General features: G+C 48.4%; 1 protein-coding gene across 1 annotated transcript in view; it reads right to left on the reverse strand.

The window, feature by feature from the left end:
- The window catches only part of RERE (arginine-glutamic acid dipeptide repeats), a gene marked incomplete at both ends in the record, with an annotated part of 256,264 nt that overhangs the window by 75,644 nt on the left and 152,826 nt on the right, over window positions 1–27,794 (reverse strand). The window contains one exon of the mRNA XM_080691726.1: window positions 16,870–16,968. Coding sequence (XP_080547852.1) covers window positions 16,870–16,968 — 99 coding nt within the window. The remainder of the gene's footprint in view (window positions 1–16,869; window positions 16,969–27,794) is intronic.

Below are 27,794 nucleotides of genomic sequence, written 5' to 3' on the forward strand. Positions count from 1 at the left end.
TCAAGTCAGGCTTTCCAACTCTTGCTTTCAACAAAATGAAAGGAGGCCCCGCGCCACGCCAGCCGACGACGTACTGACGACACAGTGGGCGCAAACTACACTCTCAACATTACTACGAAAGGACCCCAATAACTGAGCGGCACGGACAGAACGAGCCATCTCAGCCACCTGTTTGTGGAAACAAGGCTTCTGGGCACTTATATTTTAAATAAATGAAGACTAGGAATAACACGGACACAGACGGAGCCTTACTCTGTGTAATAGTATCCATCCACGAGCTAGTGCGGCTTTGGGGGTGACAGGGATTAAGCCTTGGGCACTCTACCTCCAACCTACACCCCCAACCCTACTGTATTATTTTGAAACAGAGTCTCGGTAAACTGCTGAGGGTCTCAGTGAGTGGCTGAGGCTGGAATCAAACCTGCGATCCTCTGGTCTCAGCCTCTCGAGTACTGAGATAACAAGGGTGCCCCACCAGGCCCTGAATGAGCTTTTTAATTTTAACCAGTTGGGTCATATGTCTTCCCTTCATTAATTTACATTTCTCTGCTGGTTCTCCAGGGACTGTCAATGTGATGTATCTTGTACCTGAAGGTATAATGTCAGATCACTTACACTTTTCTGCAACAAAAAAGTATGAGAATCAAATAGTGTGCATTTCCTTTTTTTTTTTTTTTTTTGCGGGTCTGGGTATGGAACCCAGGGGCATTCTACCTCCGAGCTACACCCCCAACCCCATTTTTTATTCTTTATTTTGAGACAGGGTCTCACTAAGTTGCAGAGGGCCTCACTAAGTAGCTGAGGCTGTCCGCGAACCGCGATCCTCCTGTCTCAGCCTCCCGAATGCTGGGATTACAAGCGTGCGCTGCCATGCCCAACTTTTACTTTTTTGTTTAAGAAGAGACTAGAACTAGAAGAAAAAAGTCTTTCAGATTAAATTGTCCCAATAGAGGCTGGCGTGGTGGTGCAGGCTCGTAATCCCAGTACTTGGGAGACTGAGACTGGAGAAATGCAGGTTCTAGGACAGCCTCAGCAAGAAGCGAGACTCATCAAACTAGTGAGATCCTGTTTCTTTTTTCTTTTTTTGCAGTACTCGGGATGGAACCAAGCATTCTACCTCCAAGCTACACCCCCAGCCCTAGTTTTTATTCTTTATTTGGAAACAAGATCTCACTGAGTTGCAGAGGGCCTCACTAAGTAGCTGAGGCTGGCTGCAAACCTGGATCCTCCAGTCTCAGCCTCCTGAATGTTGAGGTTACAAGCATGCGCCACCACACCCAGCAAGACGCTGTTTCAAAATAAAAATAGGGCTGGGGTATAGCTTGGAAGTAGAATGTCCCTGGGACCAACGCCCAGGAAAACACACATACACACCCCTACATCACTTGTGTATTGTAAGAATAAATAACAATGGGCATAAATCATTATAGTATTTAAAATTCAGTGTATATATATATATATATATATATATATATATATATATATATGAAAGAGTAATAGGACAGGTTTTAAGAACTATCAATGTTTATGTTATAAATTACATTCTTACAAAAATGTGTTGATTTAAGTATGGGTAGGGTAAATAGTTTTAGGCGAATTCTTGTAGCTTCGTGGGGATTTTTTTCAGCTTTATTGCACTGAAGGAAGACAAAGCACCAAGCACGTGTCCACACGTCAGCCTCCAAGCTCTAGTTTACTTATTATACCCCGGTTTTACATCAGCCAAAGGAGGGTCACTCACACACTGCCATGGCCGACTCTGCTCTGCAGTTTTCTCCTTCTAGGGCGCGGGCTGCTCCTCATCTGAATTCCAGGACCGTGACGCCCCTCTGCGTAAGTGAGGCGCTCAGACTCCTCAGTATGGCACCCAAGTGCATCACCACACCGGCCTCACCCCTGCCTACGGGAGCATTCAGACCGCAGAGGGCAGTACCACCACCGAGGGCCACTGCAGCTCCAGGGGAGCTCGGGCTCTGCCACTCTTGTGGTGATAGGCAGAGGAAGGGCCGAGTGCCCGTCTCTGGATCGCCACGGCCCTGAGCCAAAGGCACTCAGTATCTATCTCCCGCCGGGTCTGCACCGCCAGAGCTCCCAACACTCAGCTCCTTGCCGTGGAGGTCGGAGGTCGTGGCTGGCCCTCTGGTGCCTGGGCACTGACAGGCACTTAATAAATGTCTCTTCAAGGCCATTGTCTGTCACAGCCCCTGGGCCTGGCTCACCACCATCGGCTACCTTTTAGCCTACACACTCACTGCAGGTGCGTTACAGTGGGAAGTCTGCACAGAGAGGTGAGGCTATCTGAGAAAAGAAGATGCAAGGGGAGGGGGCCAAATGAGAGGAAAAGAGGAAGAGGGGAAGCCACAGTTGTTTTTTTTTTTTTTAAGCAAATTACCAAAGAATAACAAGACACCCTGTCAGCAAATGTTCAGAGGGAGTCAGGCGTGGTGGCGCATACTTGTAATTCCAGCACTTGGGAGGTTGAGACAGGAAGATCACAGGTTCGAGGCCCACATCAGCTACTTGTGAGGCCCTCTACAACTTAGTGAGATGCTGTTTCAAATAAAAAAGGAATAAAAAATAGGGCTGGGGAGCTGGGCGTGGGGGCGCACGCTTGTAATCCCAGAGCTTGGAAGACTGAGACAGGAGGATTGTACAGGTTCGAAGCCAGCCTCAGCTATTTAGTGAAGCTCTTGGCAACTTAATGAGATCCTGTTTCCAAATAAAGTATAATATAGGCCTGGAAGTATAGTATAGCCTGGAGGTAGATTCCACCCTCAGTACCACAAAAAAAAAAGAAAAAAAAAAGAAAAAAGAAAAAGAAAAAAATAGGGCTGGGTGGTTGTATCAATTCTCACCTGGTAGTGGGTCTTTGTCCTTGGTTAATTCGGGGATCAGCTCTGAAACAGGAGGTCAGCCTGCAGAGCTTCCCCAGGCCAGCGGGGGGGCCAGTGTTGACCGAAGGAGGGTGGGGGCTGGCAGGACCTGCTGGAGCTGAGCCGGGCTGCCCAGGGGCAGGAAGAGGCGCTCCTTACAGGGAGAAAGGAGCCACCACTCTAGTCCCTCCAGGCCTTTGCTGTCTGTGGTCGGCCCTGCCGTCCACTGGGTAAGCTAGAGGGCACCACAATGGTATTCCGAGGGACTCTGCCGGCTGCACACGTCTGCTTGGGTAGCTACCTGCTCTGCCTGCGTTCTCCCTTCCACCCGCAGGGCTATTCATCCAGAGCCACCACAGTTCATTAGGGAAGGTCTAACAAGTACCAGATTCTTCTCTTTTCATCTTTTCCCCAATCAAGTAAGTCGTGAAAAAACTTTAGGGTATCATTTTTGCAGTTTAAAAAAAATATATATATATATATATATATAGTCGGTCTGGGGATGGAACCCAGGGGCATTTGACCCCTACCCTATTTTGTATTCTGTATTTTGAAACAGGCTCTCATTAAGGTACGGACTGCCTCACTAAGTAGCTGAGGCTGTCCACGAACCATGACCCTCCAGTCTCAGCCTCCCGAATGCTGGGATTACAAACTGGGATTACAAGCGTGCGCCACCACGCCCGGCTTTGCTTTTCTGTTTTTTGTCATTCATTTCCACTTCTCTCAGGTCATGATGGGGCAGCCAGGCCAGCTGACCTCATGGCCTTAGCTGCTCTCAACTGGTGTTTCCTACACAAACCACCCGGCTTCATCTTGAGTCCCTGCCCCACTCTACCCCTGGGTCTTCCCAGATAGGAGAGCGCAAAGGTGGGTCCACCCTCCCATCTCCCCTCCAGAGTTCAGATACCCCGGACATGAGGAGGAGTACCCACACTCACAGACAGCAGAGCCCAGCGGCACACAGGACACTGACCACAGAGCTGTATTTAGGGTGACCCTAGCTGTTCAATTTCCAGAATAACAATCTTCCGTGTGTGTGTGTGTGTGTGTGTGTGTGTGTGTGTGTGTGTGTGTGTGTGTGTTACTGAGGATTGAACCCAAGGGCATTCTACCTCCAAGCTATACCCCAGCCCTATTTTATTTTAGTTTTTGTTTCAAAACAAGGCCAAGCTGCTCAGGCTGTCCTTGAATCTGCGATCCTCCTGTCTCAGCCTGCCAAGTCCTGGAATCACAGGTGTGTACTGCCACTCCAGCTATTTCCTAGTATTCTTAGGAGAACAGATCCTGTGTATTAGTAAAATGAGAGAATACACACTCAAAAAACTGGATCTAGATACACACTTTAAATGTTAACCCATAATTAACATATGACTTAAATATTATGTTATTAATAGACTTTTCTTTTCTTTTTTTTTTTTTTTTTGGTGGTACTGGGGTTCCTGGAAGCCCTTCTACCTCCGGGCTACACTGCTACACTCCCAGGCCTATTTTACACTTTTTATTTCGAAACCGGGTCTCTTAAGCCAGCAAGGCTGGTTCCGAAGGAGCGTGATCCTCCTGTCTCCGCCTCCCAAGCGCGGGGATTACAAGCGTGTGCCACCACGCCCGGCACAATACACTTTTTTTATTTGCTTTTTTGGTACTGAGGATGAACCCGGGGCATTCTACCTTATGTGCTACACCCTTGGCCCTTTTTATTTAGAAACAGGATCCTGCACAATTGCTGAGGCTGGCCTTGACCTTCCGATCCTCCCATCTCAGCCTCCCAAGTCCTGGGATTGCAGCAAGTACAGCCACTGGCAGACTTTTTAGCCTTCAGGCAGCTCAGCACCATCCAGCCATTCTGCCCTTCTCTCCCTCTGCAGCTTCCCCTGCCCTATGTTTACTTTTTGGTATACTTATTTGACAGCCCTCCATTTCCTACTGCTGAGACTAACGGCACAGGATCAGCCCTTGGCAGGAGAAGAAAACATGCCTAACTTGATAAAGCGGGCACACCAGCTTCTGGGGCACACGGGAGAGTGCTGGGCTGGACGGGCGAGGGCCCCACTCACCTCCCGCTGCGGAGCAACTCAGACACTCGTCCCGAGGTATCAGAGACGCTGCCACAGAAAAGCTCTGTTTATTAAATCTAGAACAACCGACAGGATGGCCGATGGCTGGCTACTCCTCTCAGAAAAGCAAGGAGGAGAAGGGACGGGCGCAGGCCAGCGAGGCCTGTGGGCTCGGTGCGCGCTGGCTCTGCGCTGCAGCACCGACGGCGCAGGAGCAACAGCTCCTCCTTGGTTCTCTTCTCCTTTCTCACCATCAGTCCTGCTCCTGGTGCGGGGCTAGGTTCTCGGGATACACAAGGAATTCAGCCCGTCCCTGGCCTCTCTCACAACGTCCCAGGGTGGAGGCGGCCAACAAACTTGCTACCGCAGCCCTGTCACCCGGTGCCCGCCCAGCACAGGAGCCCATGGGCCAGGCTGGCCCAGGCCTTCTCGTCGCCCCAAGGCGGCTGGCGGACACCCCACTCTCACAGAATGAGGGTGCTGGTGAAAGAACACCAACGAAACACTGCTGGGATGCTAGCCAGTCAGCACCCTGTGAGCCAAGTCATTCAGCCCTCGAGACAGTGAGCAGTGTCATCACGGCCTAGGCCCGGCAAATGCCAGAGGACAGGGGAACGTGGCGCTCCGTCAGGTGACAACACAGGAGAGCCTCTTGCCCGAGCAGGTCTCAGAGCCAGAGTTTGGCCCAAAGGATATTTTTTCTTGTGGTACTGGGGATTGAACCCAGGGGCATTTTACCTCTCAGCTACACCCTCATCCACATTTTTATTCTGCATTTTGAAACAAGGTGTCACTATGGTGCAGAAGGCCTCATTAAGTAGCTGAGGTTGGCCATGAATCCTCCTGTCTCAGCCTCCCAAGTACTGGGATTACAAGTATGTGCCAGCACGCCTAGATAGACAAAAAGATTTGTTAAAAACACATTCTCTGCCGGGCGTGGTGGTGCGCGCTTGTAATCCCCGCACTTCGGAGGCGAAGACAGGAGGATCGCGCAGGTTCGAAGCCAGCCGCGCTGGCTTAAGAGACCCTGTTTCCAAATAAAAATATGAAATAGGTCTGGGAGTGTAGCCTGGAGAAGGCCCCTGGGTTCTACCCCCAGTACCACCAAAAAAAAAAAAAAAAAAAAGCCTCTTTCCACTGGGAGACGAAATTCAGACGATGGTCCTACAGAGCTGAATTGGCTAGCCTTCGCGTCCTGAAGTAAAGCTTGTTAGGAAACATCTAATGACGCGGCAGCTGCCACTCCAAGATACACAGACAGTACAACTCCTTTCCTTCCTAGGTAATTTTTTTCTTCTAACTATTCAGGAAAAACAGCCTTTCTTACAAATGTGGAATTCATATAAGTATATAAACACTATCTACACTAGTTACAAGACCAAAACGCTTCTGTCGGCCACAGTGAGCCACCAAAGGAGTCAGAGGGATGGGTGACCCAGAATCCAAGAGCCACAGTAACACGGGCGGATGGGTTCCGGGCAGAGGAGAGAAGGGCCCTCAAGGTTGCCGTGTCCATTCCACGGCAGTAGCATGACGCCGAGAAGCACTGTGTGAACTGGGCTGGGATGCCCACGGCCTTCTGGCCACATCACCTCCTCGGCCGTCACCACACTGGCAGGCTCCTGCTATTCCTTTTTTTGGGGTGTTGGGGATTGAACCTGGGAACAGTCCACCTCTGAGCTTTCCCCATCCCCTCAGTCCTTTTCATTTTTGTTTCTTTGAAACAGCGTCTAGCTAGGTTGCTAAGGCTATCCTCAAACTTGTGATCCTTCTAGCTCAGCCTCCCAAGTACTGGGATTCCAGGTGTACGCCACCACACCCAGCCCTTGCTATTCCGTAATATAACTTAGAGTGTGTCTACCTCAGGGCTCTGGTCCAGAATGCTCTGTTTTTTTTTTTGGGGGGGGTACTGGAGATTGAATCTGGGGGGACTCTACCTCCAAACTACTCCCCTGGGCCTATTCTGTATCCTATTTTGAAACAGGGTCTTGCGAAGTTGCTGGGGCTGAGTCACTGAATCCTGCTGAGGACATAGCTTCATTTTTATTTTTTGTAATGACAAGGATTGAATTCTACCTCTGAACTACACCCCAACCTTTTTAATTTTGTATTTTCAAACAGGGTTTTGCCAAGTTATGGTGTATTGGCCTTGAACCCGTGATCCTCCTGACCTAGCCTCCCAAGTACTAAGATTATAGGTGTATGCCTGCGCACTAAGCAGAGCGGAGATAAGATTTTAAATGAGTTCTGTCTTCTAATGCCTTTTTTTATGGTACCAGAATGGAACTTAGAGGCATTCTACCTCCAAGGTACACCCCCAGCTCTTATTTTTTTCTTCGTTTTGAAACAGGGTCTACGTTGCCCAGGGCTCACTAAGTAGCTGAGGCTGGCTGCGAACCCATGAAGAGTCTCCTGTCTCGGCCTCTGAAGTACTAGCGAGGGCTACCAGAGTCGGCTCTAAAGCCTACTCTACCCCAGCCTGTTCACCTCCTGGGTCTCTCCCCAAAGCTGAATTCCAGTCAGTCTAAAACGTCTTCACCAGCCAGTTGTGGTGGCGCACGCTTGTAATCCCAGCATTCGGGAGGCTGAGACCAGAGGATCGCGGTTCGCAGACAGCCTCAGCTACTTAGTGAGGCCCTCTGCAACTCAGTGAGACCCAGTTTCAAAATAAAAAATAAAAAAAATACGGCAGGGGGGATGCAGCTCGGAGGTCGAATGGCCCTGGGTTCCAACCCCAGACCCACAAAAAAAAAAAAAAAAAAAAAAAAAGTCTTCAGCAGCGAAAGTGGAAGGCTCTGGTGTCACTATACACAGAATGTTCCAAGAACACACACTAAAATTGACTCCAGTTCTGTTGCTAAGAAACTGCAGAGGGGTTCCCATCCTCTTCATTTATAAAATAACTACTCTGTCTACAGGAGAACAATGCAGTCTCTCAGGTCCTCTTGTCTTGTTCTCATTTCTCAAACAAGCAGAGAAAGTGGCTGAGCGCAGAGCCACCTCCGTTTTTACATGTCCTTGCAAGTGAGATGGAGCACGGTTCCAGCAACGCACTGCCCAGCATTTATGAATCCTTCAAGCTGAAGACCCCCCAAATGGGCCCCCTTCAAGCAAAAATGAGAAATGTCCCCTGAGCAGTCATCTTTGATTTTAGGAGATTATCCTGAACAGCCAGGAATGACTTAGGGTAGACTTATATGGGGTCTCTGCTCTGTACAGCCCCCCCCCCATATCCTTGCATGCGCAGGTATTCTGGAGCCCTGGCAAGCGACACAAGGTATCACTGGCTTTAAGAAAAAATAAAAGCTGGGCTGGTGGCACAGGCTTGTAATCCCAGCATTTGGGAGGCTGAGACCTGAGGATAGTAGGTCCCAGACAGTCTCAGCTACTTAGTGAGGCCTCCACAACTTTGTGAGATCCTGTTTCAAAATAAAGAATTAAAAAAAAATCAGGGCATTGGGTGTAGTTTGGAGGTCAAATGCTCCCGAGTTCCATCCCCAGACCCGCAAAAAAAAAAAAAAAAAAAAAAAGAAAAGAAAAAAAAATCATCTCAACTGGGGGACATAAATAATGAAGTTTTTTTTTTTTTTTAAAGTATTACTGGTTGCAGGTGTAGTGATGTATGTTTGTAATCCTAGTACTTGGGAGTGAAACAGGAGGATCCCAGGTTCATAGCCAGCCTCAGACTGAGACTATTTAAAAAAAAAAAAAATTAGGGCTGGGGATTTAGCTCAGAGTAGAAGGCCCCTGGGCTCAATAGCCCCAGTAACACACACACACACACGAAAATGTGTGTGTGTGTGTGTGTGTGTGTGTGTGTGTGAGAGAGAGAGAGAGAGAGAGAGAGAGAGAGAGAGAGAGAGAGAGAGAGAGAGAGAATATTTAGAAGAAAGAGGAAAACAGGCATACTGATTTCTCTGACCATAGTATAGGAGGAAGTCTGGAAAGCAAACTGCCATGCATGTGAAAGGAAAGGTTACAGCTGAAATTAACCCAGAGGCTACAACTTCTGCTGACACAAAATACTGAAATAAATTTTTAAAAGATCTCTTTGCTTCTAATGCTTGTCCTATCTCATTTACTAAAGGATTTAAAAAACGCATCTCTCTTTAAAGCTTGTTAAACAGTAGAATCTTTCTGCAAACTAATTGAAAGAACTGACTGCCTTATTCCCACTTTCCTGCACATATGATTGATTTTTAACTTGCTGTCTCATTTCCAGAAGGACCTGACAATCAACTCCCTATATCCACACTGACTCTTTAGACAAGGCTTTCATTCAAAGGCTGATGGGCAAGCCGGCCGTGGTGGTGCGCGCTTGTCATCCCAGTACTTACTTGGGAGGCTAAGACAAGAGACTGTGGTTCACGGACAGCCTCAGATACTTAGTGAGACCCTGTTTCCAAATAAAGAGCCGGGCGTGGTGGTGCGCGCTTGTCATCCCAGCATTTGGGAGGCTGAGACCAGAGGATCATGGTTCCTGGGCAGTCTCAGCTACTTAGTGAGGCCATCTGCAACTTAGGGAGACACGGTTTCAAACTAAAAAATAAAAAATAGGGCAGGGCGCGTAGCTCGAAGGTCAAATGCCCCTGGGTTCCATCCCCAGACCCACAAATAAATAAAGAAAGAAAGAATAAAAAAAATAGGGCTGGGGGTGTTGCTCGAAGGTAGAATGCCTCTGGGTTCCATCCCCACTACTGCAAAAACAAAACAAAACCCCATAAAATACAAACAAACAAACAAACAAACAAACAAAAAAGGCTGATGGGAGTTAATCACAGAGCTATATAGTCCAATTTTACTAATACTTGATATACTGGGCAAATTTTACCTGAATCTATTTCCTTTTATCTTTCTTTTTTTCTTTTTTCAGTACCGGGGATGGAACCCAGGGGCATTCTACCTCTGAGTTATATCCCCAACCCTACTTTTTATTCTTTATTTTGAAACAGAGTCTCACTGAGTTGCGGAGGGCCTCACTGCAGTCCTCCTGTTTCAGCCTTCCAAATGCTGGGATTGCAAGTATGCACCAGTATGCCTGGCTTATTTGTTTCTTTTTTAATACTAAGGACCGATTTTAAAGATAGACCATAAAAACACACAGCCTACAATGAGTAATACATGTATTCCATACATGTAAATAACAGGTTAACATTTATATGTCTCTTAATTTTTCTACTCTTATATTCTTGTATCCCTTATATCTAATAATTTAGTTTTTCACTAGCAATAATACCAAGTTGGGGTGCATTCAGTCGAGTCGCCCTCCATGCCAGTTGGCACGGGGCTGTATTTCTATCCTCTGTATTTCTATCTTTTAATAAATTTCTTTAAATCTTAAAAAAAAGAAATAATACCAAGTTGGTTAAAAACTAGAGAAAGATTAGTTAGTATAGAAAAAACCCTACTTTGATTAATTTTTTTTTTTTTTTTTTTTTTTTTTTTGGTGGTACTGGGGGTGGAACCCAAAGGCTTTCTACCTCCGGGCTATCCTCCCAGACCTTTTTTAAATTTTATTTGGAAACAGGGTCTCACTAAGTTGCTGAGAGCCTCACTAAGTAGCTGAGGCTGGCTTCGAACCCGTGCAATCCTTCTGTCTCAGCCTCCCAAGTGCAGGGATTACAAGTGTGTGCCACCACGCCCAGCTTTTCGTTGACTAATTTTAAAATTTATTAAATACTGGAGTTGGAGACGTAGTTTAGTGGTAGGGCTGTTGCCTTGTCATGGGTTCAGTTCCTAGCACCACCCCAAAATATTACTAATATTTACTGTGTGACACACTAAATACATAGACTGGGGTATTTTGCACTAACAGTGAAGCTTCCAAGTAAAGCTGTAAAGAGAGTCCTGCTGAGTTTATGGGAACCTCACTGGGTTGCTCGGCTGCCCTCAAGACCGCAGTGCTGGGGCCTCAGCCTCCCGGGTACTGAGGTACAGGTGTGCACGATCGCACCTGGCTAACAGCTGAAAATATCTTTAGAAAGTGACAGTTTCAACGCTATGACTCAACTTACATGTCTATGAATCCGGACTCATAAAGTAGGTTTGTAATGATATATAACCATGAATATATATAAGCAGGGACCATGAACACAAGGCCCAGCATGTAAACTATAGATTGATGTTATGTTTTAATTCCTCAATTTTAATTGATTGTTCTAACAGCAAGGAAAATTTGCAAAAGATAAACGGATGGGTTCACCTTAGATGACCTACAGAAGGGTCCCCTGTGGGCAACATTTTTCGAATGATTATAGAAAATGCTCAACAGCTAGGTGTGGTGGCGCACACTCGTAACCCCAGGACTTGGGAGGCGGAGACAGAGGGATTGCAGGTTTGAGGCCAGCCTCAGCAACTTAGTAAGATTCTGTTTCCCCACCCCCCAAAAAAAAAATAAAATAAGGCTGGGGATATAGCTCAGAGGTACAATGCCCCTGGGTTCAGTCCCCAATACTGCAAAAATAAATCTATAAATTAAAATAAATAAATGCCAACAACCCAGGAAATTCTACCGTTTCTCAAACCGCATCCAACTAAGCCTTCCCCTCCACTGTGGGTCTGAAAGCTTAACACTGCATGGCCCGGCCTGCGGGTGTGGGCCCGGCTCTCAGCTTTCACCTCCACGGCCTCCGGCTGCTCGAGACCTTCGCTGGGATTTTGCTGTGAATTACATTTTCTTCAGCTGCCACACAAACGGTAAATAAAATTCATTGCATTTCTGCCCCACTAGGCAGCTCTGTCTTCTGGCACATCCAGATGCTTGGCTTAAAGAGTGAACAGTGATTTTTCAAGCAGACATTCCAAAAAGGGCATAAGGAAGGCCCCTGAAGCTGCTGCGGGCCGCTCTGCCAGGCGCGGCCTGTGCGCTATGTGGGAAACTCCCTGGCCGGGCACGGGGTCGCTGACCTCAAATATCAGGTCAGTGTGCCGCGTCACGTCCCTTGTGAAAGAAAAACATTCGGGTGTGTATGTCAGAGCTGAGCCTCAAACTGAAGAAAGGTTTAAATAGTTTTAAATTTATAAACTTATAAATAAATCCATGTGCACGACCAATTAAAGTGTATTGCCACCACCAGTTAACAATCTTAGGATAAAAATTTCAGAGGTGGTTTGTTCTGAGGTCGTTCACCTCAACACAGCGCATCAGAACTGATACAAAGCACGGAAAGGACAGCGCGTTTCAAGATGGAAGCTGCAGTGGCCAAGATGAAAGGCGAATACCTTGCCATAGCGTTATAAGCAACAGTATCTTTGCTTCATGCAACACCTGAGTTTTGCTGGATTTTAGTACAAGCTAATTCAACATGAAAATAATTTCAAAACCCAAACATGAGCAACAGGAAGGAAGCAGAGGGGGAGAGCATGGCTCAGTGGAGCACCCAGTCTCACAGCCCTGTGAGTCAGGCCAGTCTCCACCAGGAAAATGCAGGCCCTGAATTTTAAAGAGAATTCAATTAGCATCCCCGGCATTTCCATAATCAGCAGCTGAATGCTAATTAAGAGCACAGCACCAGGCAGCCGGGGAATCCCAGTGCAGGGGCAGTCACACCGAGGCAGCGCACAAGTAAACAGAATTAATAACCACCCAGGCACAGACGGTGACTTAATCTGTTTCCATTAGGTGCAGTTCAGCCTGGGGCCTTTGTGTTATATTTAAATGTGTTCAACGTGTTTAATTAAAAACCTAATAATCTAAGATTTCGGGTTTTTGTGTTTTAGTTCTGCTCTGTATTTCCTTTTTCTCTTTAAGTTCCACCAGTTTAGATGACATCCTGAAGAGGAGCGATACTGGAAGCGCAGCGTGTGTGAAGCTGGTTAATCCTCAGCACAGCGTCCACAGCAGCTCCTGGCCACTTTCTCCGGCCCCATCGCCGCCCACGCCAGTCTTAGAAGCTCCATGAACGTGCCCAGCGGTTCTTCCAAAATGTTTCCCTGATCTGACCCAGTTTATAGCCTGAAACACCTGCAACAGGCCAGCTACACTAAGGTGTTTCTCAGTCATGCCACAAAGGCAGAATTCTTTTGAAATATCTGGGATAGGATGACAAAAACTAGCATAAAATGGGCTCCGGGGCACCAGGATTTAGACTCTCATCCCCAAAGTGACGTCAGTGAGAAGCACCTTCCCTCCACACTCAGGACGCACGTAGAGCAAGTGGGGCGCGCCTGCGTGTGCGGAGATGCCCTCGGTGAATGACCGGAATGAAGGCTTTTCCAAAAGTCAAACTTCCAAAGTCAGCTTTGGGAACATGTCAAAGCTTTCTGATGTTAATTCTTGAGTATCAGCTATGACACATTTTAAAATGCTGCGATTGCTGGGCGCAGTGGTGCACGCCTGTAATCCCAGTACCTGGAAGGCGGAGACAGGAGGATCACAGGTTCAAGGCCAGGCTCAGCAAGTAGTGAAACTCTCATCAACCTAGAGAGACCCTGTTTCCAAATAAGAAATAAAATCAGGCTGGGGCGTGTAGTTTGAAGGTAGAATGCCTCTGGGTTCGATCCCCAACATCTGACCCCCCAAAATGCTGGAATGAATATCTTAATTATAGAGAAGAAATTTCAGAAAAAATAAACTTGAACAAAGTATCACTGATACTCTTGAATCCCCTCAGAGGGGAGACCATGACCCTCACCCTTAACAAGTTTGCTCACAAGTTTGCAAGACATCTGGGAGACAGAGACTGGGGAGCAACCCCACGGCACAGCCAGCTCCCAGGGAAGGGGTGAGCTACAGGCGAGCAGGTCAGAAGGAGGCCCGCACAGGCCAGGAGCGCGCCGGCGCCTCCCTGAGCTTTGGGGTGGCGCCACCACCCTCTCACGGGGCGCTCACTGCCTCCAAGTGTCCACGTGTAAGTGCAAAGGAAACAACCTTACGGATCCTGTAGGCACGCGGGACAGCGGTTAATAAGATCACGTTCATGTGCGGAAGGAGGCAAAGTGTTTGCTGTCTTGGGTGGTAGTGGTACTGGGGATTGAACCCAGGGGCATTCTACCTCCGAGTTACACTCCCAGCTCTATTTGAGTTTAATTTGAAAGAGGCGATCAGTAGGTTAGAGAGCCTCACTATCTGAGAGTTGTCCTCGAACCTGTGTTCCTCCTGTCTCAGCCTCCCAAGTACTGGGATTACAAGTGTGTGCCATCACACCCTGCTTAGCAAAGTTTTAAAATACTAGAATGTTCCTAGCACACAGAAAACCGAGGAGAGGAAAGAGAGGTGGCCCACAGAGTTTGCCTGGGTGAGAAGATGCGCTCAGCTCCACATTGGAGGCCACTGGACAGCAGGTGCTAGCCACAGCCGAGGCGCGCCACGGCAGCACGCAGAGGGCCGCCTCGCTGCCGCACAGTATTCAAAGATCTGCTTTGGACATGCTGACTCATCAGAAGCTCCCTTTAACCTATCAATTATTCCATCACTCTCTCATTCACAGTCGACGTTTTAAGAAGCAAGCTTAACTTCCTACAAATAAGAGAACCATTTGATCCCGAGGCTCTGCAGGGCCGGGTGACTGCCAGCACACTTCTCAACAAGCAGCAAACACTCTAAAAGTGAGCCCAAAGCGCCTGGACGTGTGCAGCTCGGGGTCACTGACCTGTGCTTGGAGCGCTCGCCAAAGCCGGGCGCCCTGGTGCCGGAGGCTCCCCTAGAAGCAGCAGCCACAGGGACAAAGTCAACGTCTTGCCTGTATAAGTGCTGCAGGAAAAGGAAACCAGCTCTCCTTCAAGCAGGAAGAGAGGACTTTGTGCTGTGTATTTTTTAAATTCCAGAGGGAACGAAAGGTCATGAGAGAAATGAGAGAGGGAGAGGAGAGAGGCAGGAGGGGCAGTGCGAGTGGGGCGGGCCCGAGAGCCAGGGGGGCCCAGGAGCCTTCACAGGGAGGCAGCCTGCAGGCAGGTCCCCTACTCGCTTCCGCCTTCTCACCTCGTTTCTTCAGGAGGCTTCTGGGAGACTTCATCTTACCAATCAGATCTCTACCTCCTTCCCACACGAGTAGGCTTATATACAGCGGAAAAGAGCACTGACTTCTCCAAACCACAGGGCTGAGTGCTTCCACAGTGGCTGCTGTGTGCACACTGCAAGGCGTCTGGGGTGTTTTCATCTTTCCACCCATCGCTTAGGTCTGTCATAACTTGGTCCAGTCTTTAGGGCTGTTCAACATGCACACGTCACCAAGGCCTCAAGGGCCCCTCAGTCCATCTCTCCAGCCTCCGGGTCTCTACCCAACCTCACCCACAGCCAATGTGAGGGGGTCTCCTGGACCCACCTTCTGAGCACTGCTCACCACACCGCCCGCACGCCCGTCTCCAGCCTGGCCCATCGGGGGACGAGAAGCTGCACGTGCAGAGTGTGGCAGTGCCCGGCCTCGGGCCGCACTTCACCTGCCCAGCAGCCCCCGCCCGCCATGCCCACGCCTGCCCATTTCGTGTACACGCGAGCGTGCGCTCACGTCAGCAGCCCGAATTCTCTTCTGACATCCAAAGGCCCCCTCCTCGGTGCTCGGTAGTCTTGCCTCTCCTGGCCCTTCCACAGGACAGCGCCCCACCCAGCTGTTCCCCGCCCCACTCCCTCTGTGCTTTCCCACCATTTGGAACACTGGGTGAGGACTGTCTCCTCTTCACACATAAGGAGACCTCCTGCTCTTGACATGGCTCCTAGCACACGATACACACTCAGGAAGGATGGCCACACACATGAAGTGAGCAGGATCAGGAACGTACACACAACTTCACCTTTGGAGGGCAGTCCTGGGGGATGGAGCCCAGGGGCACACTCCTGAGCTCCACCCCCACTGCTATTTTTTATTCTTTTTCATTTGAAACAGGCTCTCACTAAGTTGCAGAGGGCCTCGCCAAGAGGCTGAGGCTGGCAGAAACCTACGATCATCCTGTCTCTGCCTCCCAAATGAGCCTCTGCATACAGTTTCTAAATGCTCTTCCTCAACGCGTCCCATCGTATTACGAGGAACCCGGTACTCCAGTCAGTGCCAGCCTGCATCTCATTCAACCCGAAGGGCAAGTGGCAGGCGGTGACACTCACACGGAGGGCTCTATTTGCAAAAGCAAGAAACTCTGGAAGCCATTTACAGCAATACCTTTTACAAGTCACAAGGTGGGGTTGCAGCGGCATGCAATCTGTATGCTGGGTGGGAATTAGGGGTTTGCAAGCCTGTCTTTGTGAGTACACTCCTCTCCGCCTCCGTGAGTGGGCCACGGCAATAGAAGGCATCCGCAAGACGCACTGTGATGACTGGACCCAGACTGTGCTTCCTCCTTGTGATTCACAGCCTCTGTCAGTCAAGGCCCTGCAAGCCCTCAGAATAAAAACCAGTGTGCCTAAGGCTACTCTTCGACTGGCTCTGACTGACTTGTGTCTTAAAACAGGAAAGCATCACAAGCTAGCTTGCACCAAAACACAAACTCAATGGAACCCAGGGGCGTTCTACCTCCGAACTACACCCCCAGCCCTATTTTTTATTCTTTATTTTGAAACAGGGTCTGAGTTGCTGAGATCCTCCTGTCTCAGCCTGCCCCAAATGCTGGGGTTACAAGCATGCACCAACATGCCGGGCTTTCCCAGCCCTAAGTTGCAGAGGGCTTCACTAAGTAGCTGAGGCTTCCACAAACCGGGTTCTGCCTGTCTCAGCCAGCCTTTAAGTACTGGGATTATAAGCATGTGTCACCATGCCTGGCAACTTTTTTTTTTCTTTTTAAGAATAACTATCAATTTCACTCTCCATAAAACTCAGATCTTTCCCATGATCTCTGGAACTTACTCGTAAAATCAAGGCTTTCTGTATAGTTCTGAGGCTTGAAGGCGCTCCCCTCTGACTGACAGATGCAGTCTGTCCTCTGAGTGAGCCCCTCCTCCCGGGGCCGCAGGGAGGTCACGCCCTGGGAGGGAAGCCGACCGCCCAGACCCAAGGCCCGCAGCCCACGCTCACCACTTCGTCCTCCGTCCAGCACTTCTCGATCAGCTTGGGCACAGGCTTCTTCACCAGGCGCTGCAGGGCTTTACCAGCGTCGTAGCAACTTTCGTGAAGCTGAGACAACAATGACTTTAGTTAGTCAACGAGCACACAGCAGACGCGGACGCAAGTCAGTGAGCAGGCGTGCGGGGCTACTGTCCTGGGGGCATCGTGGCAGGGTCCCGGGGACGTGCAGCCCTTTACACAGCCGTCGCCCTCTGGCGACCAGCCACTGCTCCAGCCCGAGATACTCTGGGGGACAGTGCTGTGGTCTGGATCTCAAATGCAGCCAAAGGCTCAGGGGCTGAGGCAGGACCAACGTGGCACTGCTGGGCATGGTGGGAAGTGAGGCGCTGGCCGCTGGCCGCCTGCTCATTCGCTGCTGGCCTGCTCATTCGCCGCTGCCACAGGCCCACCGTTCCTCCCGCAATAACATGACGGCATTAAGAACAACAAAGCAACATGGCGAACACAGTCCTGGCGCAGCGCTCAGCATGGTCTTACCTTGTGGCCATCCCTAATCCTGTAAGAAAACATTCTCTTACCTAAACATATGGGATTGGAACTACTGTCATTCCATTTTACCAACAGGGAACAGAGGTACCGCAAGGCCAAGCACGTCACCCCCCACACTGAGCCACCCGGCAGGACCTGGACGCAGGCCCACCCGCAGGACTCCCACTCTTGCCTGGCTCTCCCCTGGGAATCTAAGGACGAACCAGGTATGCCACACTTCCTGTTATTTCTTAAGTTTTTCACAACTGCAGTAATTTATTTAAAACTTAAAGTTTTTAAAATATAGAAGCTTTTATTTTAAAGAAAATAAAGATGCTGGTCCAGACACACAAGGTGTTTAAGGCTCTTGTCGATAGCCACCCCACATATTTGCATCCCAAGAAGGGCTGGGCGCCACAAGCCTCCTCCCACCTTGCACCCCCCTTCTGCGGCCTCACCCACTCCTGCTCACTGAGCCCCAACTTGTGGGTGATGAAGAGAAACACAGGCAGAAAGCTCCTCTTGCTCAACCTCCAAACTCAAGCCGCCCTCCGTCCCTCCTGGGATTCACCTTCCCTTCACACCTCCATGCCCCAGGCACAGTGGTTTGGGCTGGGACTTGGGTCCCGGGTGCCCAGCCCAGTCAGGAGTGAGCACCACAAACACTTGGTAAACTCATCAACAAGATTAAATAGGTAAACACCTCCAACCTCTGTCCCTCCTCATCCAGCCTCAGTGACTGCGTGAGTGTTATGCTGGGGGGGGGGGTGCTGGCTCCCACACAGAATCGTGAAAAGTGCAGGTGCCTTTCTTCAGAGGTGGGCAGAGCTGGAGGCGAAGTCATGACCATGCTTGGCCTCCTCTCTACCACGAGTAGATGTTTTCCAATTTTTATAATGAGAATTTTTAATGAGATAGCACGATTACAAGTGAATAATAATAAAAAATGCAGCCTGTACAATTAAAAAGTTCACATTTTAGTGATAATCTGAAATCAAATCAAGCTGATCAAATTATATTTCTAACAAAAAGCTCGTGGTAATATTAATGACAGTTTACAAGAAGATTATAAAGTATGGAAAAAGTACAAATGGTGGAGCCAGACTGCCTGGGTTAAATTCTAGGTGTACAGCTCTGTGGGTGTGCAGCCTTGAACAGGCCACTTCTCTTCAAAGCCTCCATTCAACACCTTTAGGAAGGGTATAATAACTCTCAATTATGGGCGCAATTGCTCTGAGTGATACTGTGAGGAGAACATTAGAGAAAATAAGTCTCCTCTTCCTTCCTTCCTTCCTTCCTTCCTTCCTTCCTTCCTTCCTGTGGCACTAGGGATTGAAGCTGGTGCATTCTACCTCCAAGCTACATCCCCAGCCCTTTTGTTTTACTTTGAAACAGGATCCCACTAAATTGCGGAGGCTGCTCTCGAACCTGTGACCCATTCCCGTCTCAGCTTCTCAAGTATCAGGATTACGAGCATGCATCACCATGCCCAGAAGCTATTTCCTTTAAAAAGAAAAAATGAGGGAGCAGTTTCATTTCAATTTTATCATGTTCTAGACTTTAAAAAGCCTTTTCAGAGACACAAAAGAATCGTTAAATTATAAACAAAAGCCACTTAAGTTTCACTTAATTACTCCTCTTAGTACTATCCCGGGATATGATAAAACTGAACTGACACATAGTAGAAATTTAAAAATTTTAAATCATAGCAACTGATACCAGGAAATCACTCCTAAGGGACACAAGTAAAGTGAGCTGCTGAGTGGACGCGGTGAAGTCAGGCGTCATCGCCCACGGCATTCCCACCTTTCAGTGAACCGCGAGGGCGACTCGCTCAACTGCTGGGGGGGCTGCTTAGTGTAGAGAAGGTGGCGACCCACACATGCCTCCCGGCCGCATTTCCAGAGAGATGCTTCAGGGGCAAGAAGCCCCCCAAACATGGCCCACGCCCACCCTCAGTGTCAGCCACCCTCACCTGGACAAGCTCCGGCGTTGTGCAGCGGCCCGTGCGCGCTTCCTGCGGGGCAATGCCTCCTTCCTTTTAACCCACTGTCTGCTTAGCCTCTTAAGACATTTCCTTTTTTTTCCTTTTCTTTTTTTTTTTTTTTTTGGGGGGGGGGGGCGCGAAACCCAGGGGCCTTCTGCCTCTGAGCTACACTCCCAGACATTTTTTATATTTCATTTGGAAACAGGGTCTCCCTAAGTTGCTGAGAGCCTCACTCAGTACCTGAGGCTGGCTTTGAACCTGTGTGATCCCCCTGTCTCAGCCTCCCAAGTGCTGGGATTACAAGCTGCGCCACCACGCCCGGCCTCTTAAGACATTTCTACTCCTGACCTTCCTATGGTATAAATGTTTACGGCACCTCTGTAAACACCCTGTCACAGAAACACTGGAAGCTGCTGGGGTACTTCTCCAGAAAATGAAGTTGGACGGCACTCTGGTACCCGGCACTAGGTGGCAGCGTGGGGACGGTGGGCCAAGGGGGTGGGCCCTGCTGGAGGGAGGGACATGTAATGTCACAAATACCCACCTCACTTTCCAGGAATATTGCCTGACAAAATTCTAAGAGGGAGCTTTACAACTTTTAAAGATACACAGCTGTCCCCTCTTTATCCATGGGGGTCTATTCCAAGACCCCCTGTGGATACCTGAAGCCGCAGATGACACCATACCCTAAGCACACTGTGTTCTTCTATACAACCACACCTATGAAGAAGTTTAATTTATAATTAAGGCATACCAAGAGATTAATGGTAAATACTGGTAAAAATAAAACAATTGTAAGAATAGTCTATAATTCAAGTTATTTAATAAGCCAATGAATTATTTACTTAATATTTCTGGATAGCAATTAACTGTTAACAGTGAAAGACAAAACTGTAGGTGGGAAACGTGTGTGTGTGTGTGTGTGTGTGTGTGTGTGTGTGTGTGTTGGTACTAGAGGTTGAACTCAGAGGCATTCTACCTCCAACCTCTTTTATTCCCATTTACCTCAGCAACTTAGTGAGACCTTGTTTCAAAAAATAAAATAGGGCTGGGGGAAGTATAGCTCAGAGTCAGAATGCCCCAGGGTTCATTCCCCCAGTACCAAAAAACAAACAAAAGGCCCAGCAGTGGTATGGTAGCGCAAGCTTGTAATTCCAGCATTTAGGAGACTGAGACAGGAGGATCGCGGTTTGCAGACAGCCTCAACTACTTGGCGAGGCCCTTTGCAACTCAGTGAGACCCTGTTTCAAAATAAAGAATAAAAAATAGGGCTGGGGGTGTCGCTGGGAGGTAGAGTGCCCCTGGGCTCCATTCTCGGCGGGGAGGGGGATCTTCTTTGGATTTAATGTTCATACGGTGACAGGCGTGCCGTGGGTTTCCAGTTCTGAACATCTGTTGAAGACCACAGAGACCTCCGTCTAGTTAGGACACCGAGTGCAGGCCTCTCAACACTGCTAAGGTAAAGGATTTTTAATGTGAGTAAGATTTTCTACCATTTCCCTAGAGATGGCTGCTAAAAGAAACTGCAGGGAAGATGGGGTGGGGATACTCAGATGCCTTGCAGCTTCACTTCGTGACCACAGAAAAGCAATTACAGCAAGATAATTAAACCTTTCTGTCCATTATGCAGCCAAGCCACGCTGGTAAAATGGGACTAAATGCAGGTTTAATGTAGAGTATAGACAACTATACATTTTGGTGCTACTGAAAAAAAGAAAAATCACTGAGTAAAAAGGCAGGGACCAAGACAGAGCACCCTGACTAATCAGCTAGGGACAGAGAGCAGGTAGACCTTACGCCACTGCATCCCCCAGCAGCTGAGGCAAGACGTCACTCAGCAGAAACCACTTTCAAATTCATCATCACATGTACATGGTGGTTTTTTAAACCAATGAACGCCTACTTGTAAATGTGCCTGCCTCTTTTAAAGTGCACTTGTGTACAACTACACAATAAAGTCTGGCTTCGGGGTGCTCGAAACCTCAGGCCAAGGCCTGGGCTTGTGGCGGGGGGCCTGGGACGGTGAGGCCGGCGTGGCTCCCTCCTGGGGTCTCCGGGCGTTGCTCTGTGGCTCCTGGCCTCGCTCCACAGCTGCCGTGCGTCTTCCCTTTGTCTTTGCTTAGCTCCTGGTGACAGAACCTAAGACCTCTTTGACCACACCGTCTTGGTGGATGGTCTGGCTGCCCAAGACATTGTGTCTACATAATTGGATACATTTTGCCAGCTGCACAAAAGCTCTCAAGGACTCCAAGGCCTTCTGCAGCCTATCAAGAACAGCGAAGGGCTGGAGTCCTGTAGGAGACAGACTCTTGTTACACATCAACTGAGTGCAGATGTTTGTCCGTCAAATAGACATATACTACCAATAACCCTCAGCTATGTCAAAGAACAATGGAAAACATTACATGAGACACATGTCAAATAACTGAAATGCAAATAGCTTTAAGCTGTAGAGTGGTCTCACCCCAGGAAGTAATACTCAGATACCGGTCCTTCCCTAAGGCAACCAGAGGTAACAGAGCCCGCAGTGCTGGCGGTCCCCTTCCCCTGATAAGCAGGAAGGATCAGGCCACAAGTAGAAAAGCGCATTTCTGCATAATTGCCTGGGTAAACTCCGCTACCCTCACTCTGCTTGACAAATCATTCCTGCCTTATTACTTTCCATAATTTAATATATATAAGTGCTTTACTGGCAAGCTTCTTAAAAGAATAAATAATACTTAATGACTGCCTACAGTTTAATTAACTCATGGCTGAACTTCTCATGGATTGCTATAAACATTAAATTATATCTGCCTTCAAAGCTGCCAGGGACAGAAATCTTGTTTCAAGCTTTAACTCTTCTGCCCAAACAATTCTGAAATTTCAGCAAATCTGTATGTTGGACAGAAAGGTGAGAGAATTGACCTTAATGCCTGGCTATAAAGTGTTATTTTATAGAGCAAAGACAAGGTCTTAATTTAAATAAGACTGAAAAGGTGCACACGTCCGGACACCTCATGAACATTACAGCAGCCATTCCCCATCTCTGGCTCGGGCAGTCCTATTAGCATAAACTGTGTACTACCCCAGGGCTTCACGTTCCTGCTCCTGCAGCTCATCCTCCTGACATTTTCTGGCTGCGTGATGCTGCAGATAAACCTTCCTTTGGCGTGGCTCAGCTGCCAGGCTCCTCTGCTCTGTAACGGACCGTGAATCACATCATTACATCTCCTGCTCTGACATCTCTGCTCTCACACATCAAAATATTGTTCTTCAGCTGTAATTTATAACTTAATTTAAATGTCCCTTTTCCCGTGACCTTTTTAGATCAAATGGCACCACATCTGGCAGTTTCTACTACACCCAAGCTTTCTTCTGCAATTACAGCCATTATGATAACTGTATTTTAGGAAAAGGCTGAGTGAGGCTGCTCCTCAGGCTGGATATTAAATAACTGCAGCCATTAGGAACAGTACAAGGATTCAACGTCTTCTACTATGTAAAAATGTTGTTTATAACATGGCAAGAAACTGCCAAACAACCCAGAGAGGGAAAAATGTAGGACCTGCCAGAAACAGATCCTACAGTTCTTGATGTACTTTTACTTATTACAACTACTCACATAAATGATGAAGACCCTGTCAAATCCTGTCAAATTAAAACATTTCTAAAAATTTTTCTTAAACCATAATTCACAGATGTCAATGCATTTTCCTCATACCTACATTACCAGTGACCTAACACCAAATACAAAATGTGGTATGTGCATTATGTGCACACACTTACACTTCAGAATCAACCGAAGAGCTTCTATACAGCAAAGGAAACTATCAAGGACCTCAACAGAGAGCCAACAGAATGGGGGAAGATTTTGCCAGCTACTCCTCCAATAGAGGACTAATAGACACTTCACAAAGGAAGAAACTCAAATGGCCAAGAAATACATGAAAGAAATGCTCAACATCATTAGCAATCTGAGAGATTCAAATCAAAACTACCCTGAGATTTCACCTAACTCCAACTCGATGGCAATCAGCCGAAACACAAACAGCAATAAGTGCTGATGAGGGTTTGGAAAAGTGGGAACTTTAATACATTGTTGGTGGGATTGCAAATGAGTGCAACCACTTTGGAAAACAGAAGAATGGGAACAATCTTACCATATGATCCAGCAATACCACTTCTGGGTATCTACACAAAAGAAAGGAAATCAAACTACCAAACGAATGCAGGTGTATCTGTTCATAGCCGCACAGTTCACCATATCCAAACTAGGAACCAGCCGAGATGTCCATCAACAGATGAACGAATTACAAAACTGTGGGATATGTACACAACGGACTTCTACTCAGCCATAAAGAGAAACACAATTGCATCACTTACAGGAAATGGATGGACCTGGAGGACATTATGCTAAATGAGACTAGACAGCCACTAAAAACAAGAAATCAGATGCTCTCCCTAAGATGTGAAAGCTAGGGAGAAATCGGTCATAGGAGGAACTCTAGATGAAGAAGGAGATTCAACAGATTAGTAAATAAGGCGACCTGAGGGATGGGAGGGGAGAGAGATCCTCTAATGCATAAGACATACTTGAACAAACATATCAAAGTCAATCATTAAACCAAGCATGAGAAGGAGGGAGGGGAGGAATGGGGCGGGAACTGGGTAAGGACTAACTGGGTGATGTGTGCACGTATGCGCCTCCACAATCTAATATCCCATTAAGATGTATGCCTACAGCCGGGGATGGTGGCGCACACTTGTAATCCCCGCACTTGGGAGGCTGAGACAGGAGGATCTCACAGGTTCGAAGCCAGCCTCAGCTACTTAGTGAGGCTCTCAGCAACTTAGTGAGACCCTGTTTCCAAATAAAGTAAAAAATAGGTCTGGGAGTGTAGCCCAGAGGTAGAAAGCCCCTGGTTTCCACCCCCAGTACCACCAAAAAAAAAAAAAGTATGATTACAATGCACCAATAAAAACTTTGGGGGGGGTGGTACTGGGGTTCCTGGAGCCCTTCCACCTCTGGGCTACACTCCCAGACCTATTTTATACTTTTTATTTGGAAACAGGGTCTCTTAAGCCAGTGAGGCTGGCTCTGAACCTGCGCGATCTCCTGTCTCTGCCTCCCAAGGGCGGGGATTACAAGCATGCGCCACCACGCCCAGCCCAAAAAAACTTTAAAACAAATCGAGAATTAAAACTATAAGCACAATGCTTAACTCGTTTGGCCACTGTCACGCCAAGTACTACTACTCAGGCACCAGAGGGGTGAATTTTTCTGCAGTCTTATGAGAGCACTAACAGAATTTAACTGCTACGAGGAGGGCTCGGAGGAACGTCTGACTCGTGTCAGAAGGAAAGACAGTCACGAAACAATCTCCCGCGCTCCTCCATGTGTCCCAGTCCACGGTGTCCCAGGAAGGGCCTAGCTCTAGGGTCAGCAGGCTGCCAGTGAGCGTCCCTCCGCTCCCTCTTTCCACATACCACTCTTCCTGGCTGGAGAGCTAAGTGAGAAGGCAGAACGGGGTGGCTGGTGCCCGCTCCAAACAACTCCCTCGCAAGCAAGGACTCCACAGAGCCCACGTCCCGTGAGGAGCCAGACCCGCTCTGCCCAGACGCGCTGGGAGGCTGGCACAGGGCCGCTCCTGCAAGCACAACAAGCTCACACTCTGTTCTTCACTTGGGTCTTGGAGCTGAGGGTGGGCAGAGGACAGGAGGAATCAGTAGCTCAAAGAGGAAAGGCACTCGTAAAGGAAGAAAATAAATGAAATCACAAAAACACGGAGGGGTGCCCACGAACCCTGATGGGGGCGTTTACTCAAGCTGGAGAACCCGAGACGACTCCACAAAGCAGCGTTTGCAAATCAGTAATCACTGTAACATGACCAACCTTGCCTACATTAATGCACAGCAACAACCAAGTAAGAGGAAAGCGCGCGCACGCGCGCGTGTGTGTGTGTGTGTGTGTGTGTGTGTGTGTGTGTGTGTAGTACTGGGGTGGAACCCAGAGGCTTTCTACCTCCAGGCTACACTCCCAGACCTATTTTTGGAAACAGGGTCTCACGAAGATGCTGACAGCCTCACTCAGTAGCTGAGGCTGGCGTCGAACCTGCGTGATCCTCCTGTCTCAGCCTCCCAAGTGCGGGGATTACAAGCTTGTGCACCACGCCCGGCTGAAAGCACACTATTTTAGGAGCACGTGGAATCAAGGGGCAGTGCACCCAGGCAGCGTCTCACTCACTGACTTTCCTTAGGCTGACGCAGAATCGGCACACTTCTCATTCACAATTCGTTCCCACAGAAGGCTCTGTCTGGAGATGGCCAGGCCCTGCCTCCTGGCTAGGCCACAGTGCATCTGAAGGGCTTCACACCACAGGAGCAAGACCCTTGGCCGGCCAGGCCTGGGAAGTAAGCATCAAATGATGGCAGTCAACTGAGGCCAGGAGAGCTACTCTGAAGACAAAGGACAACTGGGCACGTGGCGCCCACCTGTGATCCTGGCATGTGGGAGGCAAAGACAGGACCGCTGTAAGCTCGAGGCCAGCCGTAGCAACTCAGGGAGACACTGTCTCTAAACGAGAGCAGGGTGGGGGTGGGATCAGAGGTAGAATGCCCCTGACTTAATCCCCAGGACCACAAGGAAAAGAGCAGGGCAGGGAGAGGAGAGGAGAGGGGAAGAAAATACAGAACAGGACCAACTCCAAAAGCCTTGACCATCTTTCACCCTCTGCCTATTCACAGCCCTAGCACTGCCACCACATCAACACCAACACCAGAGAGAGCCTGGTACTGCAGACCCGGCGTGGGGCTGTGAAAAGACCTCGCCTACGCAGAATGGGGGTCTGACTCCATCCTTAGCGCCCGCCGACTTTGTGGCACTAGGTAGACTGGTTACCTCACTAAGTCTCAGTTTTCCAGCTGCCCAAAGTGAGAACAGACTCATCCAAGAGGGAGAAGAGAGACTCCGTCGCCGCACCACGACACGAGGCAGGACATTAATCGGTTCAATCAGAACACAGAATCTCACTCCCTATGAGCCAAGGCGAGAGAACGTGCTACAGAGCACACACGGCAAGGATTCTGCACTGAAGCCCAAGACCAGATGGACGGGGACCAAGATGGAAAAGCAGAGAACCCGGCATTCACTGAGGACCAGAGATGCTGGTCTGGGAGCCGAGGGAAGAGCTCATGGACTGCACTCCTGCCTCCGCATTCCTTTAGCCAGAGCAGCAGAGGAAGCAGCAGGTAATTTTGAGAACTTTTTAATTCTTACTATTCCTTAACTTTATAAAGGGGTGTGTGTGTGTGTGTGTGTGTGTGTGTGTGTGTGTGTGTGTGTGTGTGTTAGTGCTGGGGATCAAACCCAGGAGCATTCTAACCCCCAGCCCTATTTTTATTTTTTAATTTTTATGATACAGGGGGGCTGAACTCAGGGTTGTTCTACCTCTGACTTATACTCCCAACCGTGTGTGTGTGTGTGTGTGTGTGTGTGTGTGTGTGTCTGTGTGTGTATTTTTTCCCCCTTTGAGGTGGTACTGGGGGTGGAACACAGAGGCTTTCTACCTCTGGGCTATACTCCCAGACCTATTTTATTCTTTATTTGGAAACAGGGTCTCACTAAGTTGCTGAGAGCCTCACTCAGTGGCTGAGACTGGCTTCAAACCTGTGCGATCCTCCTGTTTCAGCTTCCCAAGTGTGGAGATTACAAGCGTGGCCACCACGCCCGGCTTTATTTATATTTTTGAAATAGGGTCTCTCACTAGATTGATGAGAGTCTCACTGAGGCTGTCCTTGAACCTACAATCCTCATGTCTCAGCCTCACAAGTACTGGAGTTACAAGTGCATACCACTAAGCCCAGCTATAAAGATGTTTAAAGGCAAAAATATTATTCTAATATAATAAATAAATGGAAATAATATTAGTATGTTAATTTAGAAAAAAATATAGCCATTGATCCAAACACTTACAGCTCTAATACTAGCTTGTTTCACTTAGACCACAGGGATTTGAGTTGTGTAATTTGCAAGTCTCCTTGAAAACTGAAGTTTATATGTCTTTACATAAAATCAGAGATAATTACTTATCCAGCTAATATGTATATAACTTCACTTAGAAACAAAATCTTCCCTCTGCATTCAGGATGTGACCTCAGCCGTAGAACAGAAAGGTCTAGGCTGTCGCCGCTGTGCTCAGGGGAGGAGGGTCCTGAAAATGCAGCAGATCCACCTCCTGACACACGCTTGTGACATGGGCCGAGTGTGACTCTAGCCATGGAATGACCCCGCTGTGCACACGCCTCTCTGAAGGGCGATCATCTGCAGCTCAGGAAGGCCTGCGTCCGGCCAGCAGAAATCAGAGCATGTTTTCATCGACTCCTTGTATCCTCAGAGTCTTGAAAACAGAAACAAATACTTAACGTGACACCAGGCAGA

Source organism: Muscardinus avellanarius, assembly GCF_963383645.1.
Source record: "Muscardinus avellanarius genome assembly, chromosome: 3".
NCBI classification, from domain to species: domain Eukaryota; kingdom Metazoa; phylum Chordata; class Mammalia; order Rodentia; family Gliridae; genus Muscardinus; species Muscardinus avellanarius.